This window comes from Leptonychotes weddellii, chromosome 8 (assembly GCF_054177405.1).
Source record: "Leptonychotes weddellii isolate Sample4059 chromosome 8, ASM5417740v2, whole genome shotgun sequence".
NCBI classification, from domain to species: Eukaryota; Metazoa; Chordata; class Mammalia; order Carnivora; family Phocidae; genus Leptonychotes; species Leptonychotes weddellii.
Genome location: NC_138376.1, coordinates 41,431,889 through 41,447,563, shown reverse-complemented (window position 1 = coordinate 41,447,563; position 15,675 = coordinate 41,431,889). Strand labels below are relative to the sequence as shown.

Genomic DNA, 15,675 nt, shown 5'->3' with positions numbered 1-15,675 from the left:
ACTTCAAGAATTCCTATTCATCCTAAAGATCCTAGTCAAATTCCTTTATGAATTATTTTTGGCCCTCATACTAAGAAAAGTTTGTCATTCCCTCCTTGGGCACCATATTACTTTATACATACTTTAAGCATATTATATCATAATTACTTTTCAACAGTATCTATACCCAACTGGACCATTTGTCCCTAACACAATCAGAAAAATGTGGTATTTATCTTTATAGCCCCAGGATAGAGCCAGTGATATGTGATCAATAAAGACTTTTAGGATGAATTGAAAGCATAAAGTAACAACTAAATGGAGTTAAATGAATAAATGAATCATACAAATAATATGATTTTAATCTTCCTCGGTAAAATGTTCTAGAGAAGTAGTTTAAACTCTTTGAATATTTGAAATAACAAATACTTTACTTTTTTTCCTGCATTTCAATTAAATTTGTTTACCATCAAAGATTTGAGCGTATGACTGGTGTTAATGTAATGAGCAGGTGTTTTTTCAGCCACAATCAAATAAGGTTAATATCTTGGTTACTCTGCAGGAACTTACTATAGGCAAACACAACTTTCAGTAGGCCATTTAAAATACTGAAATTTACTCAAAGAATGAAAAAACTATCTACCCAGAACCCTTGGAAAATTAAGGAAGATAACTGGTATTAGGTGAATAATGCTGAAACTTTGAAATAGGGCAATTTTCAGACTGCATTAAAATTTGGAGAAAAGGTTATTTTGAGTTTCAATAGATTATAAATTTACTAGAATTAATTTTTTTTAATTGATGAATAGTTATTTGTCAGATGTATCACCTTGATTCACTCCTCTGCCAGCCATAAAGAGTTTTTGTCTCTGTGGTATAAAAATATATTTAAATGAAAATATATTAAATCTCCATTAAAAGGACTCTAACCATAGATTACTTTTTGACACCTTAGCCAGCAGGAATGTATTGATGTTTTTTTAGATTTATTAATTTTGAGTGAAGTTGTCTCAGAATATCCTCCAATAAAATATTTGTATTAAAAACATATATTTTCTACCAAATTGGACTATAGCTATGTGAGACATAAATGGTGAATGTTTTGAATCCTATTTTTAAAGATTCTTAACCAATGTAAAGTTATCAGGAATAGTTTCATTCAAAGTAGTTATCTTTTGCTCAGCACAGCCAACTGTGGGATCCAGTTTTTACAAAGAGACCTAGTAAATCAGATTTTTAGTAGAAAATAGTTTGAGCTCAGCATTACACCATAATTAAGAGCCAAGAACTATGAACGAGCACTGTAAATCAAAGTTCTTTTGGGAATATATGCCAATAAAGTATAATAGGTGCTTCTCACCCGAAAGGAGAACTTTGATGGAACTGCAGGCACTTTTAAGTCAGATATATTAAATCAGTCTAACCTGCTTTCTGGAAATAGGATTAAGTTCTAGAAATCTGAAGACAGCATGAATCAATTGTACTCTAAATAGAGCCAGAAAGTAAACTGCTTTCAAAGGAAGAATAATCTAAAAGAGCCTGTAAACTTTTCGTGATGCCTAGACTATCTAATTAGATTGGATTTCAAAAATTTAATGGGCCAGTTACTCTATTTTAGTCATGATCAAATTAACCCTCCCCTCCCCCCCCAAATGATTCATGCTGAATCTAAGTGCTCCTATACTTTGTTAATCCGACCAGCTATGTATTTGGTAGAATAAATCCTCTGAAGACTACCAAAGCTTTGTTTGATTTTCAGTCATTAACACAAAAGCATTTGTAGGATTAGAGATATCCTCAGCAAAATAAATCTCACTTTGATCATATAGTTGGAGATTCAGGTCTGAATAACTTTCAGATCTGAAGAAAATGGGGAAATGTACACTGTAAGCCAAAAGGGCTTCCAGATACTTAAAAGTACAGCTTCTTTAAAGATACAGATATATCTATCATTACATTATTTTCATGATTGGTTTAAAATATTTAACAATTGAGGAAATCTACTTGGCATTTATAATCCCAAAATCATTGAAGGGTTGAACATCTGTTCCAACCACACAGAAGGAAGGGAATTTGTGCAAACCATTACAGCCTATTTCAAACCCATTCATTAAGGCTTAATAGCAGAAAAATTCATATTTTTCCTTCATTTAATCAAGGACATCAGAAAGTTGTGCCTTGTTTCCAGCCCAAACCTCCTTCATTGTAATGTGCCTCATCTCAGTAACTCAAGGAACTGGAGTTGGTTTATAAACACTCACTCAAGTCTCAGAGCTAATCATTTCCAATTCTCTTAAATTGTTCCTCACCAAAGAAACAAAAACAAAAGCTTTTGTTGCTCTAATTTGATGGGGATTTTAATATATTTTAGCAAGTAATGAAAAAAAGTATTGTAGGCAAAAATCCAAAATCATCATTTCTTGCTCAATATTTCACTTTAGCTAGTTGATTTCACCGTTGTATGGTGAACAGGAAAAGGATGGGAGATAATCATGTAAGTTCCAATTCAGCAACATACTAGCTCTGCTGCTTTGGGGGATTTACTTGGCATCTTTGAACATCAAAATCTTCACGGAGTTGTGAGGATAGCAAAACACTGAATATTCACAGAATATTCAATATGGCAGCCATTGTGATTGTATTTTCTAGTTGTTAAAAAGTACTAAGTCTAAAATCAACTTACTTCCCTTATAGTGGAAGGTCCTTTATAGCTTTTACATGGAAGTAGTATTGATGAAGTTTATTCTACCCTAAAGGATTCTTAATTATCATCACCCTAGTTATCATACATTAGGGTCCTTTATTTTTGTAATTCTTTGAGCAAAAATTTGCCTTAAAATCCTCTGAAATAAAATTGGACATTTTAGTGACCTACTCAGCTGCAAACTAAATTCATTCATTCATTCAATGAACATCTAACAAAAAACTACTATATTCCCTCAAATAGTTCATAGTAGGGAAAAAAAAAAACCTACCAACATGTATAATTAAATATGGTTTGGTAAGTGCTTTAAGAGAGACGTGTGCATGGTATACAACCGCCGGAGGAGAACCAACTGGAATAGATTTGGGTCCTGGGCACTTTTCCATTGTCAGAGAAATGGGAACACATTCACTTGTACTAGTCAATTAAGAGATGTCTCTCTAGTATAGGCCATATGCTAAGCTAGCAACCAGATTTTGTTAAATTTTTGAGACATGCAGAGATCTTAAAATATTCTCACAAAGACATATGTTTAATCAGATTAAAGTTTACCAACTCATGCTTTAAAAATTTAAGCTGGCAATTTAGAATAAATTGATTTAAAAACTGACAAGACACCTCAAATCTTTACCATTCCATTTTTATAGCATAAGTTTTACAATTGCCTTCAGAATGGCTATTCTTTCACTTCCTTCCACTGGGAAAAATAAAACAATTTTTATATTAACTTTTATTTAAATAATTAACCCAACAATTTAAATGTGCCATTTATAAAATTGAGCTACTCTATTAATATTCTTATTTCAAACTCACATAGCTTATGAATTAAATGTGTCCTGAAAAGGCAGATAGCAATGCCATTTGTTGGAAAATTGGACCTAACTCCAGCCTTGACTTTATCCTGAGGAATATTTGTGAGGAAAGGAACAGAGAACTTAAGTTGCTTTAAAAATATATGCTTTCAAAAAAAAAAAAATGCTTTCACGGAAAAATATGAATCACCTGTGAAACAATAAAGATGCATATTGTTTTATTTCATGGAAATATTCCTTTCCTCATCTTTCCTTTCCTTAAATAATTTCATAATAAAAATAAAAAGCCATTTATTTGGAATGTTAATGTGAGTCCTTCAGTTTAACTTTTTTACCTATTGCTATCAGACTCAGATGATAAGAAGAAAAATTAGTCAATAAGAGAAAGATCTTTAACATTCTCTGAAAAGAACAGTAGCACACAGAGCAGGACTAAAAAGTAATGTCCATTTCAAAATTATTTCCTCTACAATATGGTTGAACATATTGTAATAAGGTTTGTGGACAGTCACAACTGCAAGCTGATCTGATTACTTTGTTCCTGCTTTATAATCACTTGTATTTCATCCTCATCTCAATCTTGGAGAAGATGATTATTGGCAGGAGATGAAGCCAAAGACTCTGAAGCTAACATGTTGAAATATGCCTTACATTTATCTCTTCCTATAAAGCCTTAGTTAAGACTTAAGCTAAAAATGCTTTCTTCCTAAACGTTCATGGGGAAAAAAATTACAGAATACAGAATAAGCTATAAATTTAAGTTTTGATGCAGACAATAAATTACAGAACAGTACCAGAAACCTCATGTCCCCTGCCAACAAAATGTACTCTTTTGAAAATGATAGGTTTCATTTAGGGGTGATTAAAGCTGAAACCAATCCAATGATTCAATGATAGCTTAATATGTGATTGAAAGGGATGCCTGTACTTCAATTTGGAGAAAATCTTGCTTTGAAAAATAGTATTATTTCTTAAGGTGATTCCAGTTCCTCGTTAATTATACTATAAAACAAAATGTGATATAAATCATCAACTGTGAGTTTAATGTGATTAGGGGAGAGAATAATTGTTAAACTGTCTAAATTAAATTAGTTACTTCTATTTTTAAAGCATTCCACAGCATAGACCCTAACAGAATATTATAATGGGACCACAGCATCTCCCTTCCCTTTAATTGTGGTGTTCTGTGTGATATTAAAGGGATCTCATAAAATATTCCAAAGTGTTAATTCTTCCCAAAACAGAATTTCAGATGATTAGAGTCTTAATTTTCCTACTCAATTCAGAAACAAGTCCCTTTGATTTTAATGGCATAGGTTGAGTTCTATTATATAAACAGATGGATAAAAAGACCTAAATTACCAGATTTATTTTTTAAAAAACTACCACCATGAAAGGAGTATGGAAATATCATTCAATATTAGCGAATATGGACATAAATGCTGATAAAATCTTGAGATAAGACTTTTGTTATTTAAAAATTCTTACAAATTAAAGTTTCTCATGGAGCAACACACAATATGGAAAAACCAGCCAAAAAAAAAAAAGTAATATTATACAAAGGCTCTAAAGAAAAAACAAACATATGTCATATCTTGTGACCTTCAAACAATTCATATATTTATGGTGCAAAACCAATTTCTCTTAGCCAAGAGACAATTACCCACACTAGTGTTTATGTAATAGTCAATCCTCCCTAGAAAAATACTACTGTAAGTTAGACATCATGATATTTATATTTTGTTGTATTAAAAAATAATAATTTTCCTAAAGAGTCATCTTATTCAAAATTTAAAACACAAAACCCTCTCCTATATGCACTTGCATTAGGTTCAATACATAGTGATGTTACCGTATACATTTATGAAATAGGTTTGTGATGATACTGGAAATTAAACTAATGACTCCTCATTTTGAATGACCAACAAATAGATGATGATCTCTAAAATCCATTTACTTGGAAGAGAAGAGAGCTGGTAGACAGAGATTCTGGAACCAATAATGATATCCAGCCTTATCTTTCAAAAGTCTTTCAAGACGAATTAACTCTTATTTTTCTAAATAGAAAACTAATATAGTAGTAGCCCACAGGTACTGGAGAATGTGTTAGGTTAGGTGAGATAAGTGTAATGGAGGGACACCAACAGGCCCCTATTCTCTTTGCCTGGCTGCTGAGGAGGAGATTTCTCCCATTTCTGTAGTCAGACACTGTGACCATATTACAGAAATACCCATCTGAAATAGGCCGAGGGTCTGAAGTGAGAAAACTTTGCACTATGACTCAACATAACAACCCCAGATAATAGGAAAAGGGACCACTGGTGAAAGTGTTACTTCCTGCATCCTCCTGAGCCTCCTGAAATCAGTGGTTAGGCCCATCTCATCTTTCCATGAGCTATAAAAGGTAGAAATTCAGAAGAGAAGCTGGATAAAAAGTTGCAGATCTCTCTGCAGTCCAGCGACTCTTCAACCCCCCAGTTGAAAGCATTCACACATATAGAGCACAGACTCTGGAACACATGTAGATAAATCAGTTAGTTATCAGAGATTATAATAAAAGTGATGCTGTCCACTAATACCCACCTGTATGCTACTGAGCATTTCCCACTAATGATTCCTACAGTTTAGACAAGAGATCATGCAAAGATTTTATTTCCCAGATCATACTAAAATAATAAGTAAATTCATAAACCAGTGGTCAAAATACCACCTGGTTGGCAAACATTAACATTTTGACAAATGATAATAACAATATTTGAAACACTATAATTACACAGAAAAAAAATAGGCTTAATGCGCTGAGATAAATTGCCTAAATAAATATCATAAAAATAACATGAAATGAATAATTTCATCGGCTTGGTAATTGATTTCACTTCGATTCTGATATAATCCTCCAGTTGGCCTTCATTTGAACATATGTTAATGTGCTTATTAAACAAGAGGTTTTAATTTAATTTATCTACTGAAGTAGAATCCTGTTATTTTATAATTAATGGCTTTTAATAGCAAAGCAAAAATGCCCTAGAAGCATGTGAAAGCAGCTGGGTCACTGGAAGTAATCTCAATCCTCCCTCCTATTCATGGAGGTAGCATCAGTGGCTGGTGAGAATGGACAAAGAGGTTTAGCCCATGCTGGGATCTAAGGGGCCAAACTGGATACTCAGCTAACTTGCTTCTACCCTGCAGAAACCATTACTAGTCACCAAGTCTTGACCAAACTGGCCAGTTGCCCTCATGTAACCCCATTTTGCTTCTAGTCTTTTGATCAATGTGAAAAGAGGTGGAAGCTCTTGAATATAACAACCACTTCAAATTCCAAAGGACAGGGATCCATTCAAATCTGAATCAAGTTTCGCAGGCCTGCTTTACAGTGGACTGGACAATTCTAAGCCCATATTGCGCCTCTGGTGATAAATCAATAGTGTCTCACATTCTATTCACCAAGATGCTTTCATCATGTGACCCTAAACTAAGAGCAACATTTTAGTAAAAGCAGAACTTCAAAACAGACATTTTGGAACACATAACAAAAACAACACTAGAAACATAAAATTCCCTCTGCTTTTGAGCCAACACTGACCTTCTGTTCCAAAAGCAACGTGTTTGTAGGGATTGCTGCAAAAGCCTTGTAGCTTGACTTGGTCTTGTATTGCTAGAATGAGTAACCAGAAAGCAAGAGTGGAGATGAAAAGGGGGAAGAATAGAACATAATTTTAGACTAGTTTCTGCCAAGTTAAATGACACGTTATCAAATGAAGAAAAGTTATTACAACTTGTTTTTGACAGAAAAAAAATTAGCTTACCATGTTAATATTTTATTAGAATGAGAAACAAAGGAACATCACAGTAAAATATCAGCCTAGGGATTATAGGCAATTATGTGCTATACAGTTTCAGAACTTAAAAACATCCATTTCTACAAAGTTACATATAAATTTCTCATAAGCAGTGTGTCCCTCATAGGAGTACCACTAGTCTATAAATGCGGGTGGGCTTTTTGTTTTGTTTTGTTTTTTTGCTTAATTCTCAAAGGAAAGGGGTTCTTTTTTATAATGCCATAATTAACAAACATTATGCCAATAAATTTAATTGAACTCTTGATACATTCTCTTGCATCATTCATAAAAACAAGGGTTGGAATACATAAAATTTAGCATCAATGTTTAATAAGTAGCATATTTTGAATAGAAGTCATATCAGCAATTTAACCCCATAATGAAAAAATTCGAAGGTCAAACTTTTGATCTTAAATTCACTTTTAAACTGCATCATCTCCTGCTCTTTCTAATGCAGTGATATTAATGAATCAAATGACAAAACATCCTGAGTTTTAAATAAAACTCAGAGTAATGTAGTTCAGTTTTATGGAGTATTTGAAAGAGAGTGTTGAGCATGAGGAAGTTGTATAAATCAGAATACTAGGCATAATGAAAAGCCCAGTTTTGATATTGCTCTGGGTCCCACACTGCTTAACCAAGGTCAAGGCTCCTGACGCTTCAAAAGCCCCTGTCTCAGACAGCTTCCCCAGGGGCCCAGAGCCAGCTAGAAATTGGCACATGACTCCAAGCCCTCTGAGTCCCCTAGGCAGACCACAGGATCAGAGAAGAAGACATGATGGCCAAATAAAATAAAGCCTTGAGTTTTATGGATATAATTGAAGTAATTTTCCATTAAAAATGATGTGAGAAAGGTAAGGTAACACTCTCATTTCCTTAGAACGAAGGTGAGGTAGAGAAAAATCAAAATGCCAGGCCTGGAGGAAAAGTCTCGGGTGCCTTCAAGCCCTCGTCTCTATACTGACCCTGCACTGCTATAGTCCCATACAACATATTTTGGATAAGGACTGAAAATGAAATGCCATCCCTTTGAGGAGAATAACAGCGGGCACTCAGTACTAGGCAAATTATTTGCATGGCCTCATTTAATTTCATGGAAGCCCTAGAGCTAAAGAACCATTAGGGAAAGGAGGCACAGTACGGTCAAGGGACTTGTCCAAGATACACAGCCCATAAAGAACAGAAACAGGTTTAGAACCCAGGCCTGTTTGGATCCAATATCCATGCCTTCCCTATAAGATAATATTTTCTCTCAAAGAATATCTAAGCAGACAAAGAATACCTAACAGCATATATCACTAATACTCCACAATGGTTTTATGGATACTTCACTGTAATAATAGTTTTAATAATAATAATAGCTAACAATCAATATGAGCCAGGTGCCATTCTAAAAGCCTAATGGGCATTATCTCATTCAATTATCACAGCCAACCTATTAGGTAGATTCTATATCATATCCAGTTTATATATGGAAACTAAAGTACACAGATATTAAGTAACTTATCTAAGGCCACTAGGTAGTAAGTCATAGCTGGGACATGGATGCAGGCAAGCCAGTCAACAACTGTGTACTTATCTACCACAGGCCCTTGCCTCTCATTTCAGGACACACAATCATTTACACTGTTTGTTCTCCTATCCCCAACTGCCCTAAAGTACATAGATGGACAAGCCTGTACAGAGAGATATATTGCTATTGTGAACATAATGCCATAGAATCTTAGAATTAGATGTGATATTGAAGACCATCTCATTCAACCCCTCATCCAAGACATGAATCTCTCTAATCAATCCTCTGTTCGCCTACCACATGAACACTTGCCTACCTCCCAAGACAGCATGTTTAGGTCTAATTGTTAGAAGTGGTAAAAATAAATTCTGTCTTATACTGAGTCAAAATATGCTTCCTGTTAACTTGCTCCGTTGGTCCTTTCTACCCATCTTGGAATGATGACACATGTGAAGAGCTTGATTCTGCAGGATAGTTGTACTGCTGTTTCCACCAAGCCCCTCCTTACTGATCCTCAGTGGAAGAATTGCACTATCCTCCTCACTTTCTTCTGTCAATATTCCTTTACATATTGAAAAGGTGTGTGTTGGGGTGCTTGGCTCAGTCAGTTAAGCATCTAGCTCTTGATTTCAGCTTGGGTCATGGCCTCAGGGTCATGAAATCGGGCTGTGTCAGGCTCCACACTAAGCAATTGAGCCTGCTTGGGACAATCTCCCTCTCCCTCTGCCCCTCCCACCACTCACACACTCACTCTCTAAATAAATAAATAATAAAATCTTTAAAAAAAAAAGTCTATGTTAAACTAGATTTATTTTTAACACAAAGTAGAATATAATCATCACCTTAGGATATCGACAATAAACTCAATACAGTGAAGATGATAATAACTGGAAGTGTCTCCTTGGTTTTTGTGGTCAGTTTAGAATATACAGGAGAGTGAAGTTGGAGTCATTTCATATTGTTGGATCACACTGAGTAGAGTATGCTACCACCTAAAATCCCTAATGCTTTCATCTTTTTTTTTTTTTAACATTTGTTGAAGTTAAATTCCAATGTAATTATGCTTTTTTTTCTCCAGATCCCAAATAGTACTTCAGGCATTACTCTATCCAGTTCCATCTGATTAACTTTGGTTTGTTATTACAAACTATGAAGATAAGAATTTTTATATTATTTCATGAACCATTTTGTTAGGCAAGTCATTTTTATCTTCATTCAAGTCATATACCAAGGATAGGGAGCTCTTGCCTCCTGGGTCCTACCAACCTCGTAGACATCAATCCATCCTGTAAATCTATCTGGATATGACAGTTCAACTAATGGATTCATTCAACAAAACAGTATTGAGTATCTACTTTGTGACCTACATTGCTCTAAGTATTAGAGATTCATCAGTGAACAAAACATCCAAAGCCTTTACTCTCTAGAGCTTACACCCTAATAAACAGAGACAAACTAAAAGCAAAGAAATAAGAAAGCAAAAGAAAAGTCATAGTGAGATAAATAATTCACAGAAAATTCAAATAGGGTGTTAGAATAGAAATTGACCTCCAGGATGCTTTAGATCGGGCACTCAGAACAAATGTGAGTTCACAGAAATATGTCCTCATGCCTCATATATCTTTCCTTATTCATGATATCATGAAAAACATCACGAAAGCTAGAACTTGGAAGGCAATTCAATAAACATCCATTGCTTGAAGAAAATGTCTGACTTCCAGTTATAACTGCTTTTGGAAACCATCACAAACTAAGAATATAGGCAATCATTTTCAGAATTTACCTTCCCTTTTTTTGTGAAAAATAAAATATATGGCTCACTTCTTTTTCCAGCAAATCTCCTATTTCCCATCATTTACAATAGAAGTAGAAATTTCATCTGTTTGAGATATAATTTATTATCTAGACCAGGAGATATGAATTTAGAGCATATAGATGTTTCCTTCTACTTCCTCATATATCAGGCTTCATGTGTGTTTAAGACATATGTAGTCTTTCCTTTTCAGTGTAAAAGTCATTCTTGTTGACATTAGAGATATTTTTGGATTCACTGTATTCCTTCAGGTTTCTTTTAACAATATTCTAATTTGGAACATATTTCTTCTTTAGCATTCCAAGGTGTGAAATTGAATTCACTGGTTTCCCTTCCTTGGTTTAAAATTACAAATCACTCTAGTCAAGGTAAGTATAACTTGAATAGTAGGTTGTAGCATTATAGGCTGGAATCACCATCAGCTGATATAGAAGGTAGAACTGACTAGCCTGACCCTGAATCCAGCAAAAAATTCAATGATACTTAGTGTATCTCTCCAATTTGTAATCTATGCTTTTGGTCAACATTCAATAAATATTTCTTTCTTTTTCTTTTTCTTTTGAGAGAGAGAGAGAGAGAGCTCATGGGGTGGGGGGGGAGGAGAGGGAGAGGGAGAGAGAGAATCTTAAGCAGGCTCCATGATCAATACGGCGCTCGATCTCATGAGCCTGACATCATGACCTGAGCCAAAATCAGGAGTCAGGTGCTTAACTGACTGAGCCACCCAGGCACCCCCAATAAATATTTCTTAAATATCCACTACATGACAGGTGCAGGGTAAATTTAGGTTTAGAAAAGGAAATGCTATTTTACTACATAACTTTATCAGAACTAATCCTATTTATAAGTCCTATTTATCCTAGATAATTGCAACATAAATCCTGGTCATGAAGGTGGGGACAGCAACACATCTTTCCCCTTCAGAAAATACTTCTCACCACTATCCTATCTGCTATTGCTGATGCCTAAAATTCTACCACAGGCTCCAGTAACAAAGACCCATGAGATCTTAAGGTAAACTATATTAGTTACCTTGAGAATTAGAAATTTGAACTCATGGTTACACTTTAAGTATCAGTGAAGGGCACAGATTACATGAACAAGAGAGGACCCTGGCAAAGAGCCTCCCTACCACTATGGCCAACTTCTCCTTCCTGATGCATCCATGAGTAGAAATGAAAGCCATCGCTCCAAACATACACTTCTATTCATCAGTGACCATGCATGCAGTGCCTGAGTCAGAATCTCCCTGAGGCAAAAGCTCAACCCAAGCCCTAATTTAACTCACAGAAGGAAATTGCCCAGATACCTCTCTCACATCTGAATGACTGGCAGAGCATAATCTCTATAATGATCCTGAGAACTGAAGCAGTGGGGAAGGGATGGGGGGAAATTCCCCTGAACAACTCTCTTCCTAGGACCCCTCTCCATGGTTGATTAATCTTTTGTGTGTTTCTAGTACTCTAAACATACGTATTGTATTACAAAATTTTGACATCCCTATTAGCCTGATAGGTCTTTTAGAGAAAATATTTTCTATTATTTCCAATATCTTATACCAACCTAGTAAAGAACAGATACTCAGCAAATATTTGTTGATTTAAAACTGAAGTATTTTATTGAAAATTACAGTAAGATTTAGAGGACATAAAGAAACAAAATTTTAGTTCCTCATCTACTGTTCATCTCTTAGACACACCTGAGTGATTAGAGATCCTCTTCCTCCTTCCAAGTATGCCTTAAAGTCATTTCTAATCTTTCTAATATTAGTTTTCAAAGTCCTTCAGTGATGTGAACTTCCAAGATTTGAACTCATGACCTTGAATCCCTATTTTTTTTTAATCCCTTTTTTGAGTTAAACTGCACAAGCCCCTCCTTGAACTAAAATGAAAATACTCCTCAAGGGGTATAAAAAGAAGATTTTGTCAAATACTGACCCTTGAGTGTGAATCACTGCTAAGCTATTTCAGAAAGGCTAGTTGGAGAGAAAGAAAGGGAATGAGACCCTGAATTGGTTAGTACATAGATGTAAGTGACAGCAGGAATGGGAGAATCTTGGAAAATCTAGAATTTCCACAAAGGCATCAAAAATTCTGTAGAAGAAGTGGAGTATACTTCTGTGGAGTGTGGAAAAAGTGGAGTACAATGGGACAAAAAGAGAAAAAGGAAACAAGAAGATACACATATCTAGTTTCAATTGTTTTATCATTTCACATGTGATTGTCAATGTTTGTTACACTACCTACAAAATATGAACAGATACATGATCTTTACCTTCACCACTAGAACCTCACCAGAGCCATCATCATCAGTTGCCTGGATTGTTCCAACAGACTCCTCAGGTTTCCTTACTTCCACTTTCACTCTTTTAGTCTATTCTTAGCATAGCAGCCAGATAGACATATTGTGCCAATTATCTATTCAAAACCCTCCAATGGCTTCTTACTCAAATTAAAAAGCAAAGACCTCTCAGGCCCCAGCTCGCAGTTACATATCTCTCTGACAACCTCAAATTCCTCCTACTAACTCCACTCTTGCCACACTGACTCCCCTATCTTTGCCAAGCACTCTCTGACAGCAGGTATTTTTCCTGACTATACTCTCTCTCTGTCTCTTTTTTTTTTTTTTTGTTAGTTGTTTATTTATCCAGATGAACTATTCCATAACCCAATATTCGTGTTTCATAGTTCAGGAACAGAGGTCAGTGACTAACTTCAATGGAATTCAACCCAAAGAAATTCTTTATATTCCAAAATCACTTTGCACTCTGAAAGATACCAGCCTTCTTCAGCTCCTCAAAATCTTTCATGGAATCATAATTTCTGTGGAAATCTGCATATGCCTTCTTTCTTGGTTCGGCCACAGCAAACTCATAGAAAGCTGCAATCCCCAGGGATACAATGAACTCTCCAACAATATGAAATTGCAGATGTTTGGCCAGAAGGTCTTGCATCTGAGGTTTCGTCAAAGCACTGGAAGTCGTGGTAGTTATTCTCCTCAACACCAACCTCAAACCTAACGTCCTTCCTAACTGATACAGAAATCCTGACTATACTCTCTTAAGGTGCATCACCACTTTGAGTGTCACCTTCCCAAAGAAACCTATCCTGACCACCCAATATTAATTTGTGACACTATCCCTTACCCCACTATACTTTTCTCCACACCATGTATGACCTTCTAACACACAAGAAAATTTACTTATGGCAGTGGGGAGGGGGTAGTGGTAATTGCTGATTTTTTCTCTTCCACCCAAGAATGTAAACTTTCTGTGAGCATTTTGCAATTTTATTTTGTTGCAACAGCCTCATGACTTTGAAACATGCCTTGCACATAATAAGCACTCAATGAATGTCTATTGAATGAATGGATAATTAGCTTGAACCACATCGACTATTTTAGCTCATGGAGGTACATTCCATTATTGCTCATTTCCCTAATTACAAGTGGTCAGCAGAAATGGAGAAAATCACATAGAGACTGTTGTCACCAAGTTTTCGGTGTGATGTATTTGGAAATGCTTTGATGCCTTCAAGGAATGAGAGTTTATAAATAAAACACCAACTATAAAAGTTGATGAAATATTAAAATGTTCCCAATTGATTCCCAAGCCATGTGTCCAAATAGCTTTAAGGCCAGGGCAGCATGCCACTGAAGCCCTCAGAGTTAGAAAAAAGCTTCAAACCATCTTCAGTAAGTGGCAAAATGTTTGAAGTTTTGAGGTAATGTCCTCAAATCCCCATGTGGAATATCATGATAATTCACTAGTAGAAAAATTTAAACTATTTTATAAATGAAGACCAAATATTTTGGAAACTCAAATCAACTCCAGGAATTAGTTTTAGGATATTCAGGCTTTCCCAAGGGACAGAAACATCTCAACAATATAGATGTTACTCAAAGAGTACAATGAGCAACCTTCAGGGAGATGCTCATCCTGTCTAGGGCCATAATTATAATGTGAAATAATATTTTAAAACTATATCTGAAATTAAAGTATATCAATTATATCATACTAATGCAAACAGATTCAGAACCTTAAGATTCTATGAAAAAGAAATATAAAATACGCTTCATATCTGAATTTAGCTCAGTATACTCTAGCTGTTCCATTTTATTTCAATATCAAAGGACAGCAGGGCCCACACTTTGAACTAATACCCTTCAAGCATTCATGTTTTAATTTGATGGCCATTTGTATTCTAGGACTTCTTTTCTTTTGGGATCTGGCACTGAGTGAAGCTGATCTAAACCTGAAGCTCTTTGACTTCAAAGAGAGCCCTGTGCTTGGATTAGCACCACAGTGGAAGGAGCAAGACAAGAAACAATCCATAGACACATATGAATTCTTTGATATCCCAAAGCTTTTGTCTATTTCCTCTTATCAATCTATGAAATAATCTCAGCAATTCAAACATAACTAGTCAAACATCAAAGGAAACTGGGATAAGATTTACCTATTCCAGCATCCATTTTAATGAATTTTTATACTCAAGTTACAACTCCTGCAAATAATAGTTTGCAATTAAAAAAAAAAAAAAAGTAGGCTGATTTTTACCTGGAGAGATAATAGCAAGAAGCAAGGAAAAAATAAATATAACTAAGAACAGCATGTCTCAGAGAGCAACTATTTTTGCAGAAGTTATCATAAATTTTGCCCATTATAAGTATCATTTTTGTTCAAAAAGCAGGTAAAAATAGATATAATTACTCTTCATATTTTCATGTTCATCAAATTTATAATGCACTTCTTTTTTTTTTAATTTTTTTTTTTTAAAGATTTTATTTATTTATTTGAGAGAGAGAGAATGAGAGAGAGCACATGAAAGGGGGGAGGGTCAGAGGGAGAAGCAGACTCCCTGCCGAGCAGGGAGCCCGATGCGGGACTCGATCCAGGGACTCCAGGATCATGACCTGAGCCAAAGGCAGTCGCTTAACCAACTGAGCCACTCAGGCGCCCTATAATGCACTTCTATAAGCTGAATTTTTTAACTTGGAAATTAAAAAAATAAAAC

At 35.1% G+C, this 15,675-nt stretch overlaps 1 protein-coding gene across 14 annotated transcripts in view; it reads right to left on the bottom strand.

Annotated features, from left to right (window-relative positions):
- MLIP (muscular LMNA interacting protein) overlaps positions 1-15,675 on the bottom strand; it is a 245,731-nt gene that overhangs the window by 91,273 nt on the left and 138,783 nt on the right. For all 14 annotated transcript variants that reach the window (XM_081828434.1, XM_081828443.1, XM_081828437.1 and 11 more), the window contains one exon: positions 7,079-7,150. In XM_081828434.1, the coding sequence (XP_081684560.1) occupies positions 7,079-7,150 (72 nt within the window). The remainder of the gene's footprint in view (positions 1-7,078; positions 7,151-15,675) is intronic.